The sequence below is a fragment of the Macaca thibetana genome, chromosome 3, assembly GCF_024542745.1.
Source record: "Macaca thibetana thibetana isolate TM-01 chromosome 3, ASM2454274v1, whole genome shotgun sequence".
NCBI lineage: Eukaryota > Metazoa > Chordata > Mammalia > Primates > Cercopithecidae > Macaca > Macaca thibetana.
Window position 1 is genome coordinate 167,099,508 of NC_065580.1, and position 25,907 is coordinate 167,125,414.

At 38.9% G+C, this 25,907-nt stretch overlaps 2 protein-coding genes across 7 annotated transcripts in view; both read left to right on the top strand.

Annotated features, from left to right (window-relative positions):
- RWDD2B (RWD domain containing 2B) overlaps nt 1-25,907 on the top strand; it is a 1,177,964-nt gene that overhangs the window by 222,833 nt on the left and 929,224 nt on the right. The window lies entirely within an intron of this gene.
- Nucleotides 21,659-25,907, top strand: part of GRIK1 (glutamate ionotropic receptor kainate type subunit 1) — a 406,887-nt gene continuing 402,638 nt past the window's right edge. For all 6 annotated transcript variants that reach the window (XM_050784706.1, XM_050784709.1, XM_050784707.1 and 3 more), the window contains exon 1: nt 21,659-22,325. In XM_050784706.1, coding sequence (XP_050640663.1) covers nt 22,208-22,325 — 118 coding nt within the window. In that variant the 5' untranslated portion in view covers nt 21,659-22,207. The remainder of the gene's footprint in view (nt 22,326-25,907) is intronic.

The following is a 25,907-nucleotide window of genomic DNA, read 5'->3' on the forward strand; positions in this document are numbered from 1 at the left end:
ATAAAAACATCCCTGCCTATTGAGTAATGCATTAGCTAATAGAAAGAACAAAGAGACCCCAAAATAAATGGTTTAAAGAAAACATAAGTTTTTTGTTTTTTTTTTTTCTGATGCTACATATAAATTCTACAATAAGCCAGATACTTTGACAGGAGACTCCCCCAGTCTATGCAATTCTTTAGGGCCCAGGTTCTTTGCATATTTCTACTTTTTCACCTCCTTGAGCATTGTCCTTATCTGAAAGCTCAAAGCTATTTTCCATACAAGGGGCAGAAGAAAGGATATGGAATAACATATGTTCAATTTTCTAAGACTCAGGAGCAGAATTAGGACCCACTATTTCTGTTCACATTCCACTGGCAAGAATTTAGTTAAATGGTCAAACATAGCTTCTGGCGGGACTAAGAAATACAGTCTTTCTCTGGGTAGCTGTATTCTAGTTACAACTCTTATTACAGAGGAAGGTGACAAAGGACTTCAATGGACAGTAGCGGTCTCTTCCAAAAAGATGCTATTAATATAAACTGGAATATGTGTTTGCTTCCAGGAACATAAATGACTTAACATAAGATGTTGAGCCTACAAAGTCATTTAAACAATTCTGTTCTAAATATTTGCATTAAAGATGTCATGCTATTCTTCGTAGATACATCTGAGCATTCTTTAACCACTTTCAAAACACAATTCTATATTCAATTTTAAGGTTAAATTAATTTTTATTTGAATGGATGCTGAATAACAGTATGACAAATACACTATATATCATTGTATACATTTGCTGAAAGGACCAAAACAAGAAATTCAAAGCCATGTCTGTGAATTTTCCCAGAATGCCTCTTCTGAAATCAATAGAGAGTGTTTAGGACTGCAAGAGAGAGAAGTTCTGTAATAATAGCTATCTTCTTGCCCCACACTGGCTAAGATGGGGAAAGGGTTTGGGAGAAAAGAGGTGGAAGGAAGAAAGAAAGGGAGAGAGGGGGGTAATCTCACTTAACAAGATAAATTTATTAAAAAGTGGAAAGGTACAAGAGCAATAGGGAATCTAGAAAAACAAATTTAAAGTCTGTAGAAAAAAATTTAATTTTTGGTGTAATAATTTCTTTATTTCCTCTGTTCACTTGGTGAATCTCCTTTTCAGTCCTAAAAATTAGAACCACTTTGGGTCAGTACATGTGTTCTTTTTATGGTCCTTCCAGTGTCCATGATTTTTATTCTCTCTTAGCTTAATAAAGCAGTTATTAGTAAGCATTGTAAATTAGAGCACCTATGATTTTGATGTTATTTCATTAGAGGAACTACTTCCTAAAATGTGTTTCATGTTCTATGTACATTTTGAAAACAAATTGAAATTGGATTGATTCAAAATTTCTTGGCTGCTGCTTTATGTGTGTGCGTTTTCTTGAGAATTATAGATTTCTACGGGTGCGCTAAGATGTCACAAAAGTAGAGCTGGAAATTGTTTTGCTCTAAAAGAATTAGAACTGCAGTTATGGTAGGTGCATTCCTCTGAGGCAAGGTAGAAAAAGATAAAAGCCATCATTTGGGCTTCTAAGATCTCTCCTCATATTTTCAGAGATCTCATATGAAGTACATCTCTGAGGCATCATGGTATGTGAAAGCATTTTCTCAGGTAAAATGAAAATACCCAAACTTTCATCATAATAGGGCACTGAGGGACTTCGGGAAACTTAATCATCAAAGAGATTCAATTATGTTCTTTACACCGCATTTACTAAGACAAGGAAGAAGACTGTGTTATTCCAGAAAATCAAGTTAACTGTACAATAGCAAACAAACAATGTTTCAAAATTACTCTTAACCTAAAGGTTAACTTTGTCAGCACATCCTGTGGCAAAGTCTCTAGGCAGATCCCCTAAATTCTTCAGGTGTGACTTTAAATGGTTTGCACCTAAATTTCTTTGCTTGAGTGCTTCCTCTGGTCTCTTGAGCCCTTTCTGGTTATAGACTTAGCAGGCTGGAAGTGCCCAGCTAGCCCCTGGGAGCGGCCCTCACTAGTAAGTATCCTGGCAGCCTCTCTCACATAATGGAACTTCCAAGCTGTGTTCTGTGCTTTTCTGAATTCCCTTGAGAGATTAAGCTGCTTTTGTCCACAGTGGTGACTTGCTTGATAACACACTATAACACCAGCCCACTTAACTTCACTCCTCTGCTTTCCTACTGATATGTCTTGGGATCTCAAACTACTTATATTTTAATCCTTAACTGGATCCTGTAGGAATGGAAACTAAGACCAGCCCCAGCCATTGAAAATTGCAATACAGCAATGTTTATTGTTCTGTTCCACAAAGAGTTCTATTTTCCTTAGCCCTGCATTGGGCCAGAATAATCATATACAATGATTAAACTACTGAGAGGACAAGGTCCTTAAAAGGCATTGTATTAGTTCATTATCACACAGCTGATAAAGACATACCCAAGACTAAGCAATTTACAAAAGAAAGAGGTTTAACTGGACTCCCAGTTCCACGTGACTGGGGAGGCCTCACAATCATGGTGGAAGGCAAGAAGGAGCAAGTCACATCTTAGGTGGATGGTGTCAGGCAAAGAGAGAGAGTGTGCGAGGAAACTCCTGCTTTTAAAACCATCAGATCTCATAAGACCCATTCACTATCACCAGAACAACACAGGAAATACCCGCCCCCATGATTCAGTCATCTCCCATCAGGCCTCTCCCACAACATGTGGAAATTACAGCAGCTACAGGATGAGATTTGGGTGGGGACACAGAGCCAAACCGTATCAGGCATCTAACTCCCTTTACACATTTTATAGATGAGGAAACTGAGTCAGAGAGATAACTTGTCTTTCTGGAAACCATGTGGCCCTGTTGTGAAGAACACGGGCTCAAGCAAGTTAGATTACGTTGTTTGCATCCTGGCCCCAACAACTTATTAGCATTTATTAGCATATCTAATTAGCATTAGACAAGTGTGGAAGTAGGAAACATAATTAAAGCATACAAAATAAGGAAGAAAATTTTTCTTGATCTCAAGTAACATAAAACTGGATTAGCATAAGGCAATCACAAAAAGAGAAGTGTTTTATATATAGAGAGGAAAATATACAGATTGTTGATAATAGTGCACAAAAACAAACCTAAACACTAGAACATTAAATTCTGAGGAGCACAGTCTTGTGAATTAGAAGACCTGATTTAAATCCTAGCTTTGGCACTTATTGGCTACTAATTTTTGGCAGTTTGCTTAACTTTCCTGTACCTCCAACTAGTCATCTGAAAAATGTGAGTAATGATTATAGTACCTCACAGGATTTCTATGAAGATTTAAAGAGATAATGCATATAAAGTAACTGGTACATACTAAACTCAATAAACATTGACTTTCAATATTATTATTGGCACAGTGGTAGTGATAAATTCAGGGTCCAAAACTCTCCCACCCTACCATGCTCTCCAACCCAAGACAGCAGTGGCATCACACACAAGTGGTGATAACTAATATTTAAATCCATATCTAAGGTGTAAATACCATGATAAGTTAAAAACTCCCCTCTTTTCATTAGTATGCTAACAAATAATTTCTCTTTAAGCATTTTTTCTCATTTAATATGTGGTACAATACAATTTATTTATAGCATTTTTTTCCCTTTTTGACACAGTGTAGAACTGTTTTATGAAGTGTTTCTTCTGCTTAATAAACTGAGCACCTTAATCTTAAATTTGTGTTCAATTAAGAGAATCAAAGCTGAAAAACCTGATGTGCAATTGCAGTGCATAATTTACAATTTAAATTCACCATGCAGGTTCAGGATGTGATCCTGATAAAACTTTTCCTCCTTAATAAAAAATGTCAATAAGCATTGTTGGTCAAATGGTACAAAGTTTCACATAGACAGCAGGAATAAATTCTAGATCTATTGCACGGTAGGGTGACTGCAGTCAATCATAACGTATTGTATATTTCAAAATAACTAAGTACATTTTGAATGTCTCACCATAAAAATGATAAGCAAATGAGGTGATGGATATGTTAATTTGCTCAATTTAATTATTTCAAATTATATACATATATCAAAACATCACATGGTACTCTATAAATATGTATAATTATGATTTATCAACTTAAAAGAATATTAATAATAAAAACAATAATACATTAGAAAAAATGTGAACTGGTGGGAGATTAATATATATGGTTACACCCAGATGGGATGATGCCATGTGGCCATTAAATCACTCAGTGGAATAATATTTGATATGAAAAGTGTTCTGGATAAATTTCTAAGTAGAAAAGTGTGCTACAAAATATTTTGAACAGGGTGACCATCCTTTTGAAAAATGTCTGACCTGGAGAAAGACTAGAAGAAAATATCAACAGTGGTTTTTCTTACCTGGCAGGTTTTTTGGTAATTTCCCTCTGTTCTTTTCTGTGTTTCCAATTTTTCTGAATTTTAGTAACTATTTAAATATATACTTAAAATTTTAAAAATGTCAATAAGTAGGTAAGCAGTAACAAACAAAAATAAATTGGTACAGCTATATCTATTCTTTACTCCTGGACTTGAATAATATTCTTGGTTCCTTACATTCATATTTGTTTTTCAAGTATTAGTTTTTTAACTTTCACTCAATGCTGTGAACATACTTCTCAAGCAAAATATTGCAATTGAGACAAGGGAAGTTTAGAATGTTTCCTCTAATTGATCTTCCATACTCTTTTAATTAGAACAGGCTCAAGAGAGACATAAAAATAAAATTATTGATTCATCCAAAATTAAAAATTCCTCACTGTGTTCTCTTCAAGAAATGTAACATGACTCTTGTTAACAATGATTTTCTAATTTTAATTACATTAAATTCTGCCTTCCTAAATTCTTGCTGTCATTCTAATTAAAGGGACATTTATCATTTTCTGTGCAGTATTTTGGTACACTTGAACCATGTCCACATAATTTTTCAAAAGTTTTTTGTGCTTTAAAGTAGGTGATGTTATTCTCTGCTAAAAGATTAATAAAATGCTTAAAATGTCTTGCAGATGGTGTAGAAGACATATGTACTTTCTATGGCACGTAATCCAATGGAGAGAACTTTTAGATGTACGTTGCTACTGAAAACAAAAAAACAAAAAACAAAACAAACAAACAAACAAAACCACAACACAGGTTAGTGCAACTAAGTGTTAATGCTTTAAAAATTCCCTGTGAACAGGTACTAAATTTCAAACATGTTCTCAGAAGGTGCAGCATCACCTGGGGATAGACACTATCAAGAGCCTTTTCAGTAGTTTTTGCCTCTTCTTTGTTGCTAGAATATCACAAATTTTGTTCAATTACTTATGGGTGCCCACTTTTTAAAACTTGAGGATGTCATTGTGAGTATGAGAGACTGGATATCCTACAGGACTGTGATTGCAAGTCTTCATTCAATTAATATATTTTAAGCAATTAGCATTAGCAAAATGTAAAATGTAAAAACAGGAAATGTGATAAATGAATACAAACCAAGAAAAAAAAGGTCCCTGCTGTCAAGCAAAATCAAGCTGGGTTAGTATAAGATGAACAATTACAAATAGATGTATTTTATAGAGAGCAAGAAAATACAGAGCAAATCAACAGTTCACAAACACAAACCTAAACACTAGAAGATGCATTCATTCATTGATACCTTCACAACTTCACTTAAAAAAATACTTTTGGGGCACCTGACATAGTCAAACCACAGGATGGGCATTGGGAATACAAAGACTAATAAGCTTTGATTAGCAGAATAGGGATATAATATGTATGGAATTAACTTACCGTGATGTAGCATATGGTAAGTGTAAGCTAGAGACCAGAAATAAAATTAATTGATTTAGGGAACCTATAAGAGAGTTTTTTTCAACTTATGAAGTCCAGGGAAATTTTGTGAAAATAATTGTGATTTGAAAAATAATTAGCTAATGTTTAAACATAATTGTTTTCAGTCAATAAACATGTATTTCTTATCTAATATAAATAATCTAAGTTCTGGCATTACAATTAAAACACGGACACACACACACACATCCTGGCTAACATGGTGAAAACTCATCTCTACTAAAAAACACAAAAAAATTAGCCAGACATGGTGGCGGGCACCTGTAGTCCCAGCTATTCGGGAGGCTGAGGCAGGAGAATGGTGTGAACTGGGGAGGCGGAGCTTGCAGTGAGCCAAGATCGTGCCACTGCACTCCAGCCTGGGAAACAAAGCGAGACTCTTGTCTCAAAACAACAACAACAACAACAACAACAACAAAATAAGGTCCCTGAAAGGCTCAGGATCAAATAAAATAGAGGAGACTAATATATAATTAACAAGAATATGATGTGCTTAATAATAAAATTGAGATATAAGTGTGACGTTACGCAATGAAAGACCAAGACTGGCTTCTGGACTTCATGTCTAAGAAGATGAAAGCTGCAAAGTTTTCACATTTCGAAGATGGTGGTTAGAGAGGAAAAGTTTCTCTTTGATTTTTTCTAAGAGAAGGAAAGGAAATAAACGTTGTTAGAGAGAGCTGAAATTTGGGGCAAGAGATAGATGCAAGGGTGATTTTAAAGACATATTAATATATAACATGCAATTAACTTATTTCCTCTGTCTTTCCAATGAGACTTCCAGAAAAATCTACGTGGTTTTTCAAAATTATTGTCGGATTTGAATTTTTTTCCAGATGCCATGACATGTATGTGGTGAGATACGCTTCAGGTATGTGCTGGGTGAAAGTCATAGCCCTCAAGTGTCTGGAAACATTCAGGTGACAATGTCCCAAATACATTTCAGTTCACCAACTCCAAAACCAAATTTTGCCTGTTCCCTAATGTTGACTGTCATTCTGTGTTCCAGCGCAGGACACTGACGCATGCAGATGACCTAAGCCTGGAGCCTGCCCATGATCCTCGACGTCTCCTTTCTCCTCACTTACCAGATACAAACCAGTAAAGCTGCTTCCAGACAGCTTAACACCGTATGTCTCTTCTGACTCTGTTCACTTCTGTTTCCACGTGTGATCATATCCCCATCAATTTACTCTAGAATTACTGCATTAGTCTCTTATCTCTATAACCCCAACCCCATCTTCCTCTCCAATCTGTTTTCCATACTGCAACAATAGTAAACTTATTGAAACATAAATTTGATCACACCAGATTTTGGAGAGCTGATGAGGATAATAATCAAAGCAGCAAGGTAGAAGAGCCTGGAGACTATGGATAGAAAGTTACAAACAGAAGGATCTAAAGAACATTGATCTCAGCTCTTTCATTTAACAGAGGAAAAGTTTAGGGCACAGTAAGTCAACAAAAGTGGTTTGTCCGAAGGGATACAAAGGGATAGAACAAAGACATCTCATTATATCCTTGTTTTTTTTTTTTTTTGTTTTGTTTTTTTTGTTTGTTTGTTTTTTTGTTTTTTTTTTTTTTTGAGACGGAGTCTCACTCTGTCATCCAGGCTGGAGTGCAGTTGCGTGATCTTGGCTCACTGCAACCTCTGCCTCCAGGGTTCATACGATTATCCTGGCTCAGCCTCCCAAGTAGCTGGGATTACAGGCGTGCACCACCACACCTGGCTAATTTTTGTATTTTTTTTTTAGTAAAGATAGAGTTTCACCATGTTGGCCAGGCTGGTCTTGAACCCTTGACTTCAGGTGATCCACCCACCTTGGCCTCCCAAAGTGTTGGGATTACAGATGTGAGCCACCATGTCTGACTGAGTTTCTTTCCCTTAATTCATGTCCATTGGTCTCTGGAACTGTGCTGTCACTCTTCTCACCCTAGAAAAAACCATTCCCTTATTTTATTATTGTTTTCAAATTAACAAAGGGCATATTAAATTGGCTTGGGAAAAATAACACACATAAACATGATTTAAATATTAGGCTTCCCAAATGAGCTCTCAGCATCCAGAGAGAAGAATCATCTTGTACATTCTGAAAATAGAATAGTAGAAATAATTTACTAAGTTTCTGAGCACACATGGACATGAACTAGCTGATAGCTTTAACCATCGTATACACACACAAGAGGCAGTGATACAGAAAAGTTTATATTAATTCCATATAAACCAAGCCACCTTTATCTTTCTAAAGAAAGGGCTAATAGACACTAAAGTAGCATTTTGATCTGCTGTCTTTTGGGCATGTCAGTAGAAAAGTTGTAGGCACTAAGAAGCTAAACTGCATGACTCAGATTTCACTGATACTACACCACTGACGTCACCTGCATCTTTTTTAGGGACTTTAGCCACACAGTGCCTGCTCAGTGGAGGACCAGAGCATGAAATAGGCTTTTAGTCACTTTATGGTTAAAAAGAAAAGAGAGAGGAAAAAAAATATATATCACATTTCATGATGTCAGATGGAGAAGAAACACTGTAGGAAAATTCTCCCAGACAGAAAGAAATTCAGAAAAAACATCAAGGTGCAAAGAGGAATGTGATTTCCCAAAAGGCAAAAGGAACTTTGTAAACTGTGTTTTGAAAAATCTCTCAGAGGACTTTGAGTCAATGTCTTATTTTATCCAAATTGGCTTTCACTTCTGTCACTATTATTAGAGCTGTTGAGTTTTGCCTGGAAGTGTTGTAGATCCTGTGGTTCCCACGTTTTTTCAAAAACAGAATCACCTGAAAATATTTCTGTGGTTGAGAAGTTCAGTGAATTTAGCTGGCTGTTTGAACACTTCTCTGTCGTCAGCTTTTTGTTCTAACTTCCTGCTGGTTCTTGTCACTCTTCTAATTCCAATTGTGGTTAAGAGAAAGAAAGGCAAAATAAAAGTCTATTTTGGAGCCAAATAACACCATCCATGACTAACTACATACTGTATTTGCGACTTTGGACATTTTTATCATTGCCAACTCCTGTGCCCACAAATTGCTACTACTAAATAAGAAACATCTCTTTTATATTCATATAGCCTAAATTAAACACATTGTTATCTATAATATGTATGTTTTACTGAATATTTGGAGATTCTCTCTTTTTTATTCTCTCTCCTTTTCTCTCTTTTCTTTTGTTGAAGGAAAATGGATGATAATAGTAAGTAAATAACAGCAATTTTCTTTTATAGATTTTCGTGCTACATCTTCCTAAAGCCATATGTGTATGTTGAGTATGACTTGAAAATCAAACATGAATGAGGCAGGAATACCTAAAATTATAGGGTAGGACATGGTTTCAAGAGTGTGACAGTGTGACAGAGAGAAATGGAAAACCAAGATTGTAATACCATGAACAAGTAAAAACGCTAAATTAGTTGATATTTTTAATCCTACTTTATCTATAAATAATGTACGTATGTGATTTAAATAAGCTATTTATGATCTTAAGTTTTTGGTTCACTTAAAAAAAAAATATACATCATCTTAATTCTCCAGAAGGGACAGTCATCATATCTTGTTCAGAATGGAAGAAACAGTTGGTAAATGCACAGATTGATAAATAAAACTCTAAGTTGGGAACCAGCATAGCACAGTTGGTGAAGAGAGCGGAGTAAATCTGCTTTGTGACTCACAACAAAAATATTGAAGTCTCTTAGTCACTCAGTTTCCTCTCATATCAACTAGCAAAAGTGTAATCTATTTCAAAAATTGTTTTGGATGCTGGTTAAGGCTTGTGATGATATAGCACAGATCTTATCTCTTAGATTTTATATCATTTGTGGTAGGGGGCTGAGCAAAAGGGTAAAGCCAGATGTATCTGGATCTATAGCTTGCTTCAAGTATTTTACTCTTAATATTGGCATAACTAAGGCTATAAAGAGGAGCTGCTCTGATTCTGCAGCCACAGGCAGAAATGTAAATGACATTATCAAGGCGACTTTCAGAGACCAAAGGTGGGGCCAGAGTATGTAGTCAGATACTCCTTTGCCTACATCTGGGTAGATTTCCATCTTTACTGCTGTCTTGGGTCCGACAGCATGTCATGGAGGATTTTCTGTGGCATTGCTGGAGACCGTAAGCCACATTTTACCATTCCTTACTCTTCCATGGTGTACAAGATAGGGGCATATGGTTCCAAATGTCTGTGGCAGTCGGGTAGAGGACACAATAAAAAGAGTTGTTTTATGTTGAGAATATAAAAGAGAGAGACGAATAATGCAATGCATTGGCCACTGGAAAGAAGGCAACTTCGATGTTTTAAATTACCTATTATGGTTGTTACAGAAGAAAAACATAAAGAGTTAAAACGTTGAAAATGTCTACGGCTGTGAGGGGAAAATCTGTTCTCATTGCTTATTGTAGAACTATTCAATGAGAAAAACATCAATATTACTCTAAGATTGTCAAGTCATTTTACAGAAAACAGGTACTTTGTAATGACATTTTACAAAAGGTTGTCTTTTTTAGGATTTAAAAAGATAGACAGAGAGTCAGTTGATAAACTGGTTTGGTTTCCTGTGTGAATTTTCAGCTCAATAATTTTACTGTGGTGGGAAGAAATTTGTTTACCTTGCTCTGGGATACATATCCACCTCACCAGGATCTAATTTTTTTCTCCTCGTTTTATGTAGCAATCTTTTAGAGATCAGCTCATTTGACCCAAATGTCTGAGCAGCACAGAAGTAATGTATTTCCATTTTTAAACACTTGAGATTTAGTGGGGTTTTTTGTTTTTATTTTTTTAATGACTGAGGTCACCTACTCACCTATTCACAGGCAATTAGCACACAAATTTGGAGATGCTTTTAAAATGTACTGGCCATGAGCCAACTCAGGCCACTTTAATCAAGTGATATCTTATAATATGCATTACTTCTTAAAGAAGGAGATACATTAACTTCCTAAAGTAGGAAATAGTTTGCCTTAAAGAAAGAGATTATCAAATACAATTCTTGTGACCTACGTTGCTGTGACCAGGACATTAAGAATAAGATTAATTACCCAGTCTTCAAAAATTATAATTATCTAACAATTATGAGCTAGCCAAAAATAGAACAGTGTAGGTGAAAAGTATAAAAATGTTGAAAAATATCTAGGATCTCCTCAGAAGCAGACACGCAGATGAGGATTTGAGTGTTGTTAGTTAATTTGAGAGACAGTTCCAGAAAAAAACAGTAGAGGAGTAAGGATATGGGACAGGGAAGGAGAGGAAGCCAATAAAAGATGCACCAACAAGCAAGTGATCACTCAGGCAACTGGAATCAAGTCTCTTTGGGAAACCAGAGAAAGTATAGAACATACCTTGGAGTTCTGTCAATGAGGTATTACTTCCAGTGACATTGACTCTCAAGCCCTAAACACAAACTTCCACAGTCAAAAAGAAAGAAAGGAAGAATGGGAGGAAGGATGGGAAGAGGGAAGGAGGGAAAGAAGGAAGGAAGGAAGGAAGGAAGGAAGGAAGGAAGGAAGGAAGGAAGGAAGGAACAAAAGGAGGGAGGGAGGGAGGGAGGAAGGAAAAAAGAAAAGAGTCCTTAGGCAGAAAGTCCCAACTGTATTCAGGAGGCCATGTTCATATATAGTGATAATTGCTGAGAACATATGGATGGGGCATTGAGAGCATCTGTTAAAGCAATGTATTTATTTTAAAATTTAACTAATTTATTTATTTTTAAAGAGATAGGATCTCATTCTATCACCTTCATAGCTCACTGCAGTCTCAGACTCCTGGACTCAATCAATCCTCCTGCCTCAGTCTCCTGAGTAGCTGGAACTAAAGGCAGCACCACTACTCATGGCTATATTTTTTAAAAAAATTTTTTTAGAGATGGAGCCTTTCCCTAAGCTTGTCTCAAACTCCTGACCTCTAATTATCCTTTCACTTCAGTCTCCCAGGTAGCTGAGACTACAGGCATGCACCACCACACGTGACTAATTTAAAAAAAAAATTTTTTTTAGAGGAGTCTCGCTATGATGCCAGGCTGGTCTCAATCTCCTGACCTCTAATGATCCTCCCACTTCAGCCTCCCAGGTAGTTGGGACTATAGGTGTAAGCCATCATGCTTGTCTTGCTATAACAATTTATATTAAAAGTTATAAAATAACTGCTTCTGGATAAAGGTGGAGGATTGAACACTTTTCCAGCAGAAATCTCACAACAATGACAATTAAAGTACAAAGAATGGGAAGATAATCAGAGAAGTGGAAACTTTCTTGGTCAACTGAAGAATTCTATATCTTAAAGTAGCACTGCCCAAAGGCAAGAATCAAGCTAATCCTCAGAGTAGAAAACTCATTGCTCAGAACTAGAAGCCTGGAACACATCAGGACCTGCAGCAAACAGAGAACTAGTATGAAAGGGCTTGCTGGAAAGCTCTTTAGTACACAACTGACTTCATGCTACTGGATAACAACCTCTCCCTATCACTCTCACATAAAACTGTGGCCATAGTCTCATGGAGTTATTTCTTGCCAGCTCTTTCTTTCACTCAACTCCCAGAGGGCACCAGAAGAATCTTCTCTTGGGAATATAATCTGCCCAAGAAAAACTCTTAAACATACTCTCAAGCACATATATACTGACATTGGAGTTTTCCTATTGTCACTCCAGGTCCCTCTTTAGAAAATCTTATAACTCCTAAGTCCTGCTTATTGCATTCATATCTTACAATCCAGATTCCAGTCCCCTTTTCTTAAACATGAGCACACAACAAAGGGTTAAAGGACATTTAAGGAAGTTTTTCACTTTGAAAGTTGGAGACTAAAATACACAGAAAAAACAAAAGGGAACTTAAAAGTAAGAAACTACTTGGAGGAGAAGTCTCCCAATAATATCTTTAGAGAGTTAAAAAATAATGTTGCACCTATAAAACAAAAATAACATATTAAAAGAGTAAGATGAAAAATAACTCAAAAACACAGTAACATAAATGAAAAAATCATAAAAGAATTGAACAATAAAGTTGAGAAAATGTTCCAGAAGTTATACAAGTTGACAAAGAGAGGAATTAACACAATACATACAACCCCTGAATAAACTGAATTTTAGAGAGAGAGCTATTTTAAGCACATTTACTCAGGATGTTACTCAAGTATGTTCTGAGAGAAAGAGAGAGAGAAATAAAGACAGAGAGACATAGAGGCAAAAAGAAGGAGAAGGAGCAGAAGAGGGAGAAGAAGGAGAAAAAGAGGAGAACAAGAACAAGAAGAGTGAGGAGACGCGGATAGGACAGCAGAGTAGACTACAAACCTTGAACAGCGACTGAACCTAAAATTGTAGTATTTTAAAAAGAGGAGAGGCTGGGCATGGTAGTTCATGCCTATTGTCTAAGCACTTTGGGAGGCTGAGGTGGGAGGATCATTTGATCCCAGGCATTCGAGACCAGCCTGGGCAACATGGCAAAAACCCATCTCTATAAGAATATAAACATTAGCCAGGCATGGTGTTATGTACTTGTAGTCCCAGTTACTCAGTGGGCCAAGGAGGGAGGATCACTTGAGTCCCGGAGGTCCAGGCTGCAGTGAACAATGACTATGCCACTATACTCTAACCTGGATGACAGAGTGAGACCCTATCTCAAAAAAAAAAAAAAAAAAAAAAAAAAAAGAGGAGAAAGGGAAAATCAACTTAATCAGATGAAGGTGTTAAAGAGTAAAATCAGGTCAATATTATCTATTGACATGACGGAAGTCAATAGATAAAACCTCAAATTTATGAAGTCAACAAACACTACGTATACCATGGAGAAACAGAAATATAAGATGCATAAATGGTGGACGAAATAGCTGAAAGAGTTGGAGAGGAGGAGCTGGAGGAAGACGGAGAAGTGGTACTGTTTCAGTATGTTTTTATTTAGTGCTATCTAACTTTTAAAATGATATGCATGTATTGCTTTGATAAATAAAATATAATAATTTAAAAAACAGATGACATTTGCTGTATGAGATTACGAGGAGAGAAATTAAACCAGATGTAATAATTAGAAATTTGGTTAATTTATATGATTTAAATATGAAGGCATTTAATGCGTTTTGTTGTCAGGAGACTTAAATGGAAATTCCATAAGGAAGGGTGGGCTGAATAAAAATTAGAACATTGTAACGGTTGTGAGTTTCAATTTTAGCTTTTTTAAGGCAATTACTAGCTCTCTAACTTTAAGATTTCGATGCACTTATTTAATCATTCCCTGAAATAATTTCAGCTTATAAGATTTCTGAAAATAATGATTAATGAAACACCATGTAAAAGCAAACTTTCAGCAAACATCGAATACATTAGTTAAATGCAGGAGATATACCATGTTAAACTGCCCTGCCTGAACTGAGATTTCTTTGTTATGTCTTATGGAACTCTTGACATTCCAAGCATTCAGATCTAACGAGTCTGCCAATATGAGTTGAGTTCCTACTATGTGTCAGAAGTCGGGAGTGGCTCTGGACGTGCACAGAGCCACAGCATTGTATGCACGCACAAACTCCGCTCTTCTCGTTCTTGAAATCTAAAGGAGAGAGAGAAACATTAAATAAATGAATAAAGAGTCAAAATTAGAGATAAGTGGCGAGGAGGAAAAGTATAGCATGTTAAGAAGGAACAAACTGGGTTGACGTATTTTTCACTGTGGACCCAAGAAAAGCCTCTCTGAGAAATGAGATACTCAGGCATAAATAATCCTTAACCAGGTAAACAGAAAAAGGATGCTCAAGGACTGAGAGCGGTTTGGGGAAATACGCTGTCATGAGGAGTTGGGCATGACTAGGGACCAGAAGAGGGCTGATGGCCCTGAAGTCAAATGAGAAGGAAGAATTCTGGAGAGGTAGAGTGGGGAGGAACACCAGAAGCAAAAGCAAGGAGAAGCTGGTATTGTGGCCCAGGCTGGTGAGGAACTCCTCCTTGTGAAGCACGTAACTGGGTGGATGAATGATGGTGAATGAGCGCACCGGTGGAAAAGATGCAACTGGCTCCAAGGTTTTACATCAGTTTTAGAAGAAATTCTAAAATCCTCAGGGAGGCCTGTAAGGATCCCTAGGGACCTGGAATCTGCCCACGTTTTCCATCTCATCTGGTACTACAGTCTCTCCAGCTCACAGCAGCCAAATATGCTTTAAGACCTTTTCTATGGCTAGGAACCGCTTTCTGTAACAGCGCATTTTTTCTACCTGGAATGTTCTTCTCGTCCCTTTTGCAGTCACTCCCAAGTGCCCTTTAAGGCAATGTGTAAAGGCTCCCTTCTCTGAGTAGTCTTTCCTGAACTCCTAATAGAAGCCAAGTTCCACTTTCAAAATCTCTTCTCACATCTATTAGCTTTTCTTCATGGAAACTACATTCTGTCCCTGTGCCTCAGTGTCCTCTTTTGTAAAAGAGAGGAACTAATATGAGTAACCATCTCAAACAGTCATGGGGACTTGGGACTGTAAGGCACTAAAAGTAGTGCCTGGTGTATAGTAAGGGCTCGGTAAACATTAGCTATTATTTGAAGGAAGCTAGGCCCAAAAGAATATGTTTTATATTCATGCTAAGTCTTAAAAAGGCTTTTTTTTTTTTTTTTTTTTTTTTTTGAGACAGTCTCGCTCTGTCACCCAGGCTGGAGTGCGGTGGCGCGATCTTGGCTCACCACAACCTCCACCTCATGGGTTCAAGCGATTCTCCTGCTTCAGCCTCCAGAGTAGCTGGGATTACCGGGCATGTGCCACCATGTCCAGGTAATTTTTGTATTTTTAGTAGAAATGGGGTTTCACCACATTGGCCAGGCTAGTCTCGAACTCTTGACCTCAAGCGATCCACCCACCTTGGTCTCCCAAAGTGCTGGGACTACAGGCATGAGCCACCACACCTGGCCTATTTGCAGGACTATTGACATGATCATAAGCCCCATGAAGGCAAGAGCAATACCTATTGACTGGGCCCCTGATAACTAATGTAGTCCCTGAAACAGACCATAACAAAGCAAAACATAAGCTTCATGCTGTCACTTCTCTATTCAAAGCTTCAGTGACTCCCATTTCATCCAGAAGAAAAGTCAGTCCTTACGCCAGCCAAGTCCTTAGCAGATGCATGCACCCGCTGCCTCTCTAATTTCACCTTTGCTACTCCTGTATCACTCATGACTTTCCAGCCACAGGAGAATTAATTGGAGTTGGTGATTTTGCTACATTGCAAATGTACTAAATGTAATTAAATTGTTTGTTTTGAAAAGGTTAATTGCATGTTATGTGAATTTAATCTCAATTTGTTTTTTAAAAAGCAGGGGTTTTAGAACCCTAGTGACCCAGCTCTAATTCTGTCACTTAGCTGTATCATTTCTGACATCTGCTTCACCTCTCTGTGCCTCAGTTTCTTTAGCTGTGATATGTGCATAACAGTAGTACTTACCTCTTAAGGTTACTGTATTAGGTAAGTTAACACCTGTAAAAATATGAAGAGCAGTGTCTGGCATAGAAAATAAATAAAAATAAATGCTCATTATCTTAAGGAAAAGTTCATTCTATTTATAAACAAAGGAGAGAAAAATACGGGCCGTCCTTTTATAAAATTTCTATCATTTATATTGACTCTTAGGTCTGGAATGGGAAATGGAGAATATGAATCTAACCACTCCATGCTATGGTTGAGGCAGTTGAGGTCCAAGGAGGTGATGTGACTTGTCCAAGAGCAGTGAGCTGTAGTCAGTGGTCAGCCCAGGGCTGGCTCCCCATACCCTGAGTACTTAGCCTGGATCTTTTCTTCTTTAGCCTGTGATGAGTCCAACATATGTATGAAATTAGCTAAATACCAACTAGGTTCAGACCTTCCATGTGACTGAATTTCTTTAGAATCTCAGGTTATTACAGGAGGATGTGAAGGGATAAATAACTGAGATCTTTTTTTTTTTTTTTTTTTTTTTTTTGAGACGGAGTCTTGCTCCGTCGCCCAGGCTGGAGTGCAGTGGCCGGATCTCAGCTCACTGCAAGCTCCGCCTCCTGGGTTTACGCCATTCTCCTGCCTCAGCCTCCCGAGTAGCTGGGACTACATTTTTTTTTTTTTTCCCCGAAGATTTCACTGCAGCTGCTTTCCACAGTGCTTTGGCAAATAGACCAGTGTTAGTACAGAAATTACAGTAAAATTGTTAAGGTATGTGTAATGATAGCTACCTTGCTGAAAATGAAATTATAAAAGAAACCCCTACTCCATATAGCATTTTGCCGAAATCTGAAGAAGCACATGTAAAGTTATACTCTGGTTTTCCTAGACATGAACTCAGGATAACACTAAACATTAAGCCTATCAATGTAGGTGCTTTGAATTAAGTTAAAAGAGAAATTAGGCTTCTTATTCAACTCAGTTTTACAAATCTGCTGCTGTAATTTATAGGTTGTACGTCTTATGAGAGAGCATCACTCATTCATTTATTCATTCAGTGAGTAGTTACCAAGCTCCCTCTAAGTACCAGGCACAGTGCTACACACTAAGGTATCAGGCAAACAGAGCAGACAAAGAGTTCATTATCAGAGAATTTGTAGTAAAATAAATAAAACAAGTAGAGAGTTGATAATGACCAGGAGGGATTTAAGAAGGGCCTTGTGAAGACAGCTAATGGGAGGAGCTAATTTAGATCAAACAGACAGGATGGATAGAAAGAGGCAAATAAGAGAAGAGAGACAATTAAGAGTTTATTGTAATAGATCAGATGGAAGATGGATTATCATGGTGATTTAGGTCAGTGCCGTGGCTGTCAATCAGGGGTAATTTTGTACATCAGAGGGCATTTATTTGACAATGTCTGCAGACATTTTTGGTTGTCACACCTTGGGAGGAGGATACTGCTGACATCTAGTGGAGAGAGTCCTGGGAAGTTGCTATAAGCCCTACAATGAACAGGACAACAGCCTTCATAAAATATAATTTTCTAACCAAAGATATCAAAAGTTTTGAGGTTGAGAAACCCCAGGCTAGTATGGTATCAGTGGAGTGTAGAGAAGTCGACTAAAGACATGCTATGGAGGTAAAGCCATTATAAAAAAACTGATATGGGAGTAGGTGAAGAAGTAAGAAAAAAAATGACGGGTGACCTCCTGATTTTCCAGTTTTAATGGCTGGGTGGAAGGTGGTGTTCATATTGAAATGAGAAAATTTGGGAGAGGATTCAGTGTGGAGCAATGACATGGGACAGAATCAAGGATGTGAGATGCTGACTCTCTCAGAAATGGTCATTAAAATTGGCTGCATGAACCTGGAGGTCTGAGCAAAAGACAACATTTGAGAATCTTTGGCTAAAAGGTAGTATTTAGCATCACAGAAATACATGACATCACCTAGTGAAAAAAAATCATAAAGAAGAGGTCAAGAACTCAAGATTTTGATCCTACATCAGCCACACAGTCCCAGCAGGCTCTAAAAGCCACTTGATCTTTTGTTTTTGGTGCCCTGAGTAGTATTTTAAGTATCCTCAGGTATGCTCACAACATTTTGAAAAGACTGTATAACATTTGCATTCCCCAGATTACTCTAAGCTATTTTTCTTTGTACCAGTTATCTTCTGAAAATTAAGTAATTTAAAATGGGTTAGTATTTAAGTAATGCCACCAGCTCTCACAGGAAGCACAATGCTGCATGTCATTGTATTGTTTTGTTATTAACCACAGTGTATCAATTTAAGCTTAAGATTTGGGGAACGGGAAAAAGACAGCATGCTTTCAATTAGACATGTTTATTCTTAAGAGGACACTATGAGAAAATGTGAATCAACAGTGATTACCAGAGTCATTTTGGGCAAAAAATAACTGGATGAATATATGTACAAAATACAGTCCTTCTTAAAAGCACAAAACAAATTAACAGCAGCTGCTGATCACTCATGAGTAACTCAACACCATGAGCCTGTGTACATGAGCAGTGGAGAGAAGCATTTTAACAAGGAAATAAAATTCAGTTTTAAGCTTTACAGAATTTTACAGATGATACAGAAATGTAACTGCAGTGTGCCATTTAGTTTTCAAAAAACTTCCTTTAGGAAATTGCTTAATATCTCTAATTATCAAAATGAACTGGTTCCTCATAAACCAGAGATAATACAGGTAAAAAGTAGCAAAACTCTTGAAATAGTATCAGAACAATTATGATTACCATATAATTAATTGGACCAGTGTTGTTGACTTCTTGTCCAAAAAACAAAATATTTCAGTCTCCGCAATCTGGGGCAGATTACTACTAGAAATGTATGCATGGATTCCTTTAACCAGAAAAGTAATGACCACAAATAAACTAATATATGCTGAGTAACAAGGACCTTGGGAAATCCTTCACATGCAGTAGCTCATATAATCTTCCAATGGCCCTGTAGTGTTATTATTATTCTCATTTTACAGATGAAGATATCAAGTCATAGAGAGTTTATTAGTTAGTATAGAGTAGCTTATGCTGCAGTAACAAACATCTCAAAATTGTAGTGGATTAAAACATAACATTGAGCTAGAACTGATTTGTTACCAGTGTGTTGCTGTTCTAGAAACATTCAGAGCAACTCCTATAAAAAATTACTCAGGGATTGAGGCTGCTTTCATCTTAACCTCTAGACCTTGTGGCTTTCAGAGTTATTCTGGCAGGGAAAGAGAGTCCTGGAGGGCCATGCAGGATCTGTTTTCACTGTCTTCCTTTTCTCCTGGCAATGGTGCACTTCCACTCATATTTTATTGGCCAAAAATGGTCACATGATTCCAACTAATTGAAAAGGTAGATGCCAACTAATTGAAAAGGTACAGGCTTTCTTGAGCCAGAGAAGGGGAAAATTAGGTATGTGTAAGCGCCAGCAATGGACTACAGGCAGATATAGAAATTTAACCAAAGCTAAAAACATAGACTTGGTAAAACCAGAATTAAACCCACTTTGTTCAAAAGCTCACTTTATTCTAGACCTTGGGTCTTCAAACTTTAGCCATGTAGTATCTACTATGTATTGGTCTTTAATGTTCCCCGAGAAAATAGATGATTAAAAATGCTTACCACAGACCTTTAGGTTTAAAAATAAATCCTCTAACAGATTTACATTCATTCTCACTTTAAGAAATGCTTATCAATCCCTTTTAAACCACCCATTCTTTGTGTTTTGAAGAATCACTTCCTGAACAAGCCCTTTCCAAACTCTTAAATGAGGTTAGGCTCCTTTTTTTCTTTACTTCCATAGCATCATTTTGTAAAGCTCATCATACTTTAATGACCATGAGTTCCACGGTGGCAGAAATCATATCCCTCTGTGTCTCCAGAGATTGGCACAATATCTTACACAACGTGGGCTCTCAAAAAATACGCAGAAATAAATGAATAGTTTGACTCTTTTCTGAAGCAGGTCTTGCTACTGTTTTCTTTACTTCTATTTGCACAGGAAGGGTCTTGCTATGTTTCCCAGGCTGGTCTTGAACTCCTGGCTTTAGGTCATCTTCCCTCCTCAACATCACCAAAGTGCTCCAATGTAAGCCAACACACCCATCCTTGCTGCTGTTTGATATTCTCTGGTCTTAACAATGCTCCCCAAGTGAGACAAAATTTACTCTTCTACAATTTCCCTCTGACAATCTTATTTTTCTTAGTTCTTCCCACATAACTAACACTGAATAAGGCTACTTTCTTTTAACACAAGAGCTCTTCAAATGTCTGAAAATAACCAGCATGCGCTCCTACTTCTTCTTGGTTTCCTTAATCTTTCCATGCAAAAATGCATTCCTAAATCCATATCAACCCCTCTTCTTATCTGCAGATATGTTCTGCCTTGTTAACTCTCATCCCAACGTGTCCAGAACCAAGCCTACTACTTGAGATATGAACTGACTAGCTTTCCACAGTGGAGTTCTAACCTCCTTTGGGGAATGAACATGCATTTTCCCCGCTATAGGGTCTTTAGTAAAAAGTATAGTGTCTGACACCACATACAAGATACTCAGTAGGTATTCATTCAGTCAACAATAATGAATGAATAAATGAATGAATGCACGAATGCACTTTAAGATATATTAGATTCCTTTTGCAATTGTTTCCCATTCTAGGCCCATATAACTGTGGACATACTTTTCATATGCATTAGGTCAGTTCTTCAAAATCTATACTCAGTTTTTTAAAAAAAGAGATGTTAATACAGAACTAGCAAACATTTATATAGAACATTCCCCACAAAACTCGAAAGAAATTAAGCCAACATAATCAAATGCTAATTTCCCTAGGGAAGTGTCCTTGTCCTTCTACAGAGAAATAGTCTCCAAACCTACATTGCTAAAATAGCCTATTTTCAGTGTTCAAACCTGACAGTTAAAAGAAATGAAGAAAAGCAGCGGCGCTGGAGGCTGCTTCGATCTCAGTGGCACGTGTAAATGGAAGCAATTTGCAAGAGATTATCTCGGGTCCAAATAGGAATGAAGCCACTATAATCTTGGAGTACTGAAGCCTTCTCATTCCTCTCCCCCTTCCCCTGTTCTTCTTCATCCTTGTGAGAGTTAAAACAGCAGCCCCCATATTTTCCAAAATATTGGAGGCGATTTTCCATTAAATGATGGGTCGAGTCATACCTGACTGTCTATAAGACCCGCTAACAGGTGCACAGGGACATTACCAAGGAGGCTTCCTTGCCACTCACAGCGGACAGCAGAGGCTTTCTCTACTAGGACCAATAGTTTAGATTTGGTCTGTCTTAAGAATGCAGAGTGCAAAGTTGCGGGAGAGAAAAAGAGCGTGTGTGTGTGTGTGCGTGTGTGTGTGTGCGCGCGCGCGCGCGAGTATCTTGATCAGTGGGGTTGGGGCGGGCAGTAAATAAAGGGTGGGGCCAGCGAGGGAAGGAGGAAAGCAAAGACTCAGAGAGGCCAGAACGTGGCTCTGCTCCCAGTTAATCTGCTGGAACTCATCAGGCTTGCTCAGAGCCCCTGCACCAACTCACCCAGTACTCTCTCTCCTTCTTCGTTAGTCTTCTTTCCCCCTTTCCCCTCCTCTGTCTGCGCCTACCCCCCACTTTTGCATCTGACCAGAGGACGAATGAGGGAAACGTTCCTGCAGATTGGGGCAGCAACTTTCTTCAGATCGTCTCTGGGCTCCCGGAGCCGGAGAGCGCTGATCCTCCGCGGTCTGCGGCCCATGGAAGAGGAGGAGGAGGAGCCGTGATGGGCTAGCGACAGCAGTGAGGAGCCCCGAGCGAGCTCAGCCTTGCCAGCTAGCTCCGCGGTCCCACGCGGGTTCCCTAGAGCTCGCTCCGTGGGGAGCGCGCAGCGTGCTTGGAACCGGAGCATCCAGAGAGGATGAGGCGGGGACCCGGCCCAAGTTGGGTGCATCTCTCGGGCGTCCGGCAGCGGCTGTATCTCGGCATGAATTAAGAAGCTAGGAAGATGGAGCTCGGCACACTCCTCGCCCAGCCCGGGCTCTGGACCAGGGACACCAGCTGGGCACTCCTCTATTTCCTCTGCTATATCCTCCCTCAGACTGCCCCGCAAGTACTCAGGATCGGTGAGTGAGCCCCAGGCTGCCTGCTCGAGAGACGTGGTAGCTCGCGGCACCAACGCGGGTGTAGCGGGTCCCGGGCGAGGCAGCGCGCGGCGGCGCAGGAGCAGGAGCTAGGGAAGGTGGAGGTCAGTGCGCACGGGAGGCTACACAGCAAACCAGGAGCCGCGTCACTGCTTCCCTCCTAGAGGGTGCCGGACTTTCCAGGGAGGTACAGTTGGCGGGGTTTTCAATCTGGGCTCCAGGAACGCGGGTTAGAGTGCGGGGATCCAGGTTCGCAGGGACGGGCACCCCTACTCTGGGCAAGGGATCGCGCGCCGCCGCAGCCACTTGAGTTGGGTGCAGACATGAGCTCTCCCAGCCTCCTGGGTGGGCGTCTGTCAGTCCAGATCCGCAGTCCCGGTGCCTGGCAACCTGGGCTCTGGGCACTGGCGAGTATGCACGAATCTCAAGAGTAGAATACACGGACCACTAGGGGTATGGGAATATTCTAGAGCCTGTTACCCCAGAGCCTCCAAGTTTTTATGCCTCAGTTGGGTTCTTCCACATGGCGTCTGCCAAGTCTGACGGGTTCCACTAGACTAGGGCAGGGTTCAGATCTGACTCTGAGCTGATGATTCGAAGAGTGAGAAGGACGGTCAGTTAGCAATGTCAGCAGACACTTAACGTTTCCCACTTGCTCCCTAATCTGCCCGCTTGCCTGCCACTGAGCACGATCCAGTTCCCAGTCCAGGTAGCTTCGTAGGAGATTCAGGGCTCTGATCTCAAATGAGATTTTAAAAAAGGCACTGGAAGGCTAAATGTGGGCAGCCCAAAGATGACAAAAGGCAAGGACAGTGGAAGGGGCGTGGACTCACAGCCATAAATGTACAGCACTCACCACCAAGGTTTGGTCTGTGGCTGCATAGGGCAATTTCTGAGCTTTGAGGGTTGACACAGCTCTTCGCCTTTCAAACCAAACCCGGTTATTGTTCTCTTAATCTCATTTGCCCTCCTCCTTTCCCAACCCATCGGGCTTCTTAGAGACACAGTCACAGAGGGAGCCCCAGGTGAAGTTGTGACATCGCATGGGTCTCTTAGCTTCTCCTGTCTTCCACTTTCAACCACAAGAGTGAAGCGCTGATCTCTGAGGACTTCTAACTCACCCTTTCCAGGAACTAACAGAATATGCCAGGAGCAGTGCCAGGCAGCGGCATAGTGGCACTTCCTGAGCAGTTGAAATTTCTCACTGTGCTAGCTCTGACCTACAGTCAGCCCCTTTACAAAAATTCAGAACATAGTGGGTTTTATTTTTTTAATCACTGAACATGCCCATTAAAAGAAAAATAGAAATGTGCTACTTTGAGCTGCAGATCCCAAATACTAACTTTTACTACAGACATGTTTTTTCTAGACTATGGGTAATTTTAATGTGCATTGTATTGGATAGTTTAGGGTCTTTTCTAAAACAGATTCAAAGTATTTATTTTTTTAAAAAACTTACTACTATACATAACTGAAATATCCTTTACCTGAGATAAGTTCTAGGTTTAACATCCTGGGTTTTGGGGAACACAATCAACTCTACTCACCCTGGTTAAAAAAAAATATTCTGAACAATACAAAGTAAGGAATGAGTGTGCGTGTGTTATAATTTCCAATACTTATTAACTTAATTGGGGTTTTGCTTATGTATTTTACCTTTTGAAAGAGACAAATCTAGGGATGCTAGAAATGGCTGTGCTAGCCAGTGTTCCTCCTCCCTGTATAACAAGTATAAGGTAGCATTTTCCTTTCCTATATCCCCCACACCTAAAGGAACTCAGGAGGAGAAGGGAAAAGGATGCTTTAAGACATATTTGTTCACAGATCTGAGTATTTGTCTAAGCTCCAAGCAATCACAATCATCTATGTAAAAGTAGTTTTCAAAGTGAAAACAACCAACCACTGACCTTACAAATATATGCCACAAGATAATGAGGTTTTCTTTTTTCTAAATGTGAGCCAACATGCATGAAATAAAATGGCATGGCATGGCCTGGTGTTGTTTATGTGCAGCACAAATATGTTACTCCTTCTGGCCTGGAGTGATCTGTGGCTGATGTGAGCACTGTTGCCCTGTAGGCACCTAAGGACCAATGCATGCTTTTAAACGAGCAATTTAGCACTGTGGAAACCAGCTTTACCTCAGAGGAAACCTGTTTCTCTACAGTGACTTTCTTGTGTCAGTCAAGTGCAATACTGAATACAAAAAATTAACATAAAAGGGGTTGGGGACTAAGCCAAAGTTTATGTGTGTGTATGAGTGTGTGTAAGGAAAAAGAAAGGACAGTTATATTCTTTATCATATCCTGTCCCATCCTTCTTTCCAACAAACTGTCAACCATCCAAGCAACCGATCAATCAACTAAACAATCAACCAATCAACAAAAAGGGTCTCTAGATTATGAACTGGCACGTTTTTTAGTGACTTAAAATATTCAAAGTAAAGTATAGCAAAATCAGTAGGCACTCAGTACTGGGTCCTCATATGGAGAAGGCACTCAAATGCTTGAATGAATTAATTACTGGTCTACTTTTCTTGTCAAAGTGTCTGCTTAAGCTTCAGCTTTGGAGAAAAGGAGAAAAGCTAAGATAAAATTCATGCATACTGAATATTTGAGAGGGCATTGAGTTCACATATACACATGATTTGAGCATACACTGTGAATGTCTATCGGAAAGTTTATAATCTTATGCAACAGTTAAGAGACAGAGAAGGCCAGTAGGCTAGTGGTGCCCTTAACATTACTTCTGCACTCGAGAAGTTTCCCAGCAACTTGCACAGAAGAGAAATATAGCTGGTTGCTGGGAATTGTGTGGAGCTGCTGGGGTCATCCCTGCCTCTCTGTATACACCAGTGTATATCAACAACCAGTTAGTTGACATACGCAATTAGTTGGTCTGTGAGCTTCACAATCACAAATATCTTCCTTAATTGGGCAGCTGACTTATAACTAATGGTTAAAACAGGATCTAGGTAACCTTGGTAGATGTGGCCCACCACCACTAATTGAAAAAACATTCCAAGTGCATGTGCAATTTTAGGGCAGATGTGTAATATTTATAATAAGAATTACAGAAAGATCGATAATATATTTGTGTGCATCATCTCAACACATACAATTATAGAGGTCATGGTAAAAACAGGATTAAGAATTGAGTAGTGGGCAGCCAGGCTTTCTGAAGCATGTTTTGGTGTCAGAAAGCATAGGTTTGAGTCCCACCTCCATGATTTACTAGATACATGGATGAGTGAGTGAGGGTTATTTAGTCTTACCAGGCCATTGCTGTTGCATCTGACAAATTGAATTAAAACTACTGCAAACCTCACAGTGTCATTGATAAGAGCTCAATATGAAAGGGCTTTGAGTAATATCTGGATACATTTGTTGTAGTATTACTGTTGTTATTTTGTTTTTACTTCTAGTTTTTAATTATTTACATTTTCTTCCTAAACAGGGACTTAACAGTTGATCAGTGTATCTTTATAAGGCCTTTAATAGCCTTGAGCCTAAATCTCTTCATCTGTGAAGTAGCCGTAATGGTATCAGCCTTTCCTATTTTACA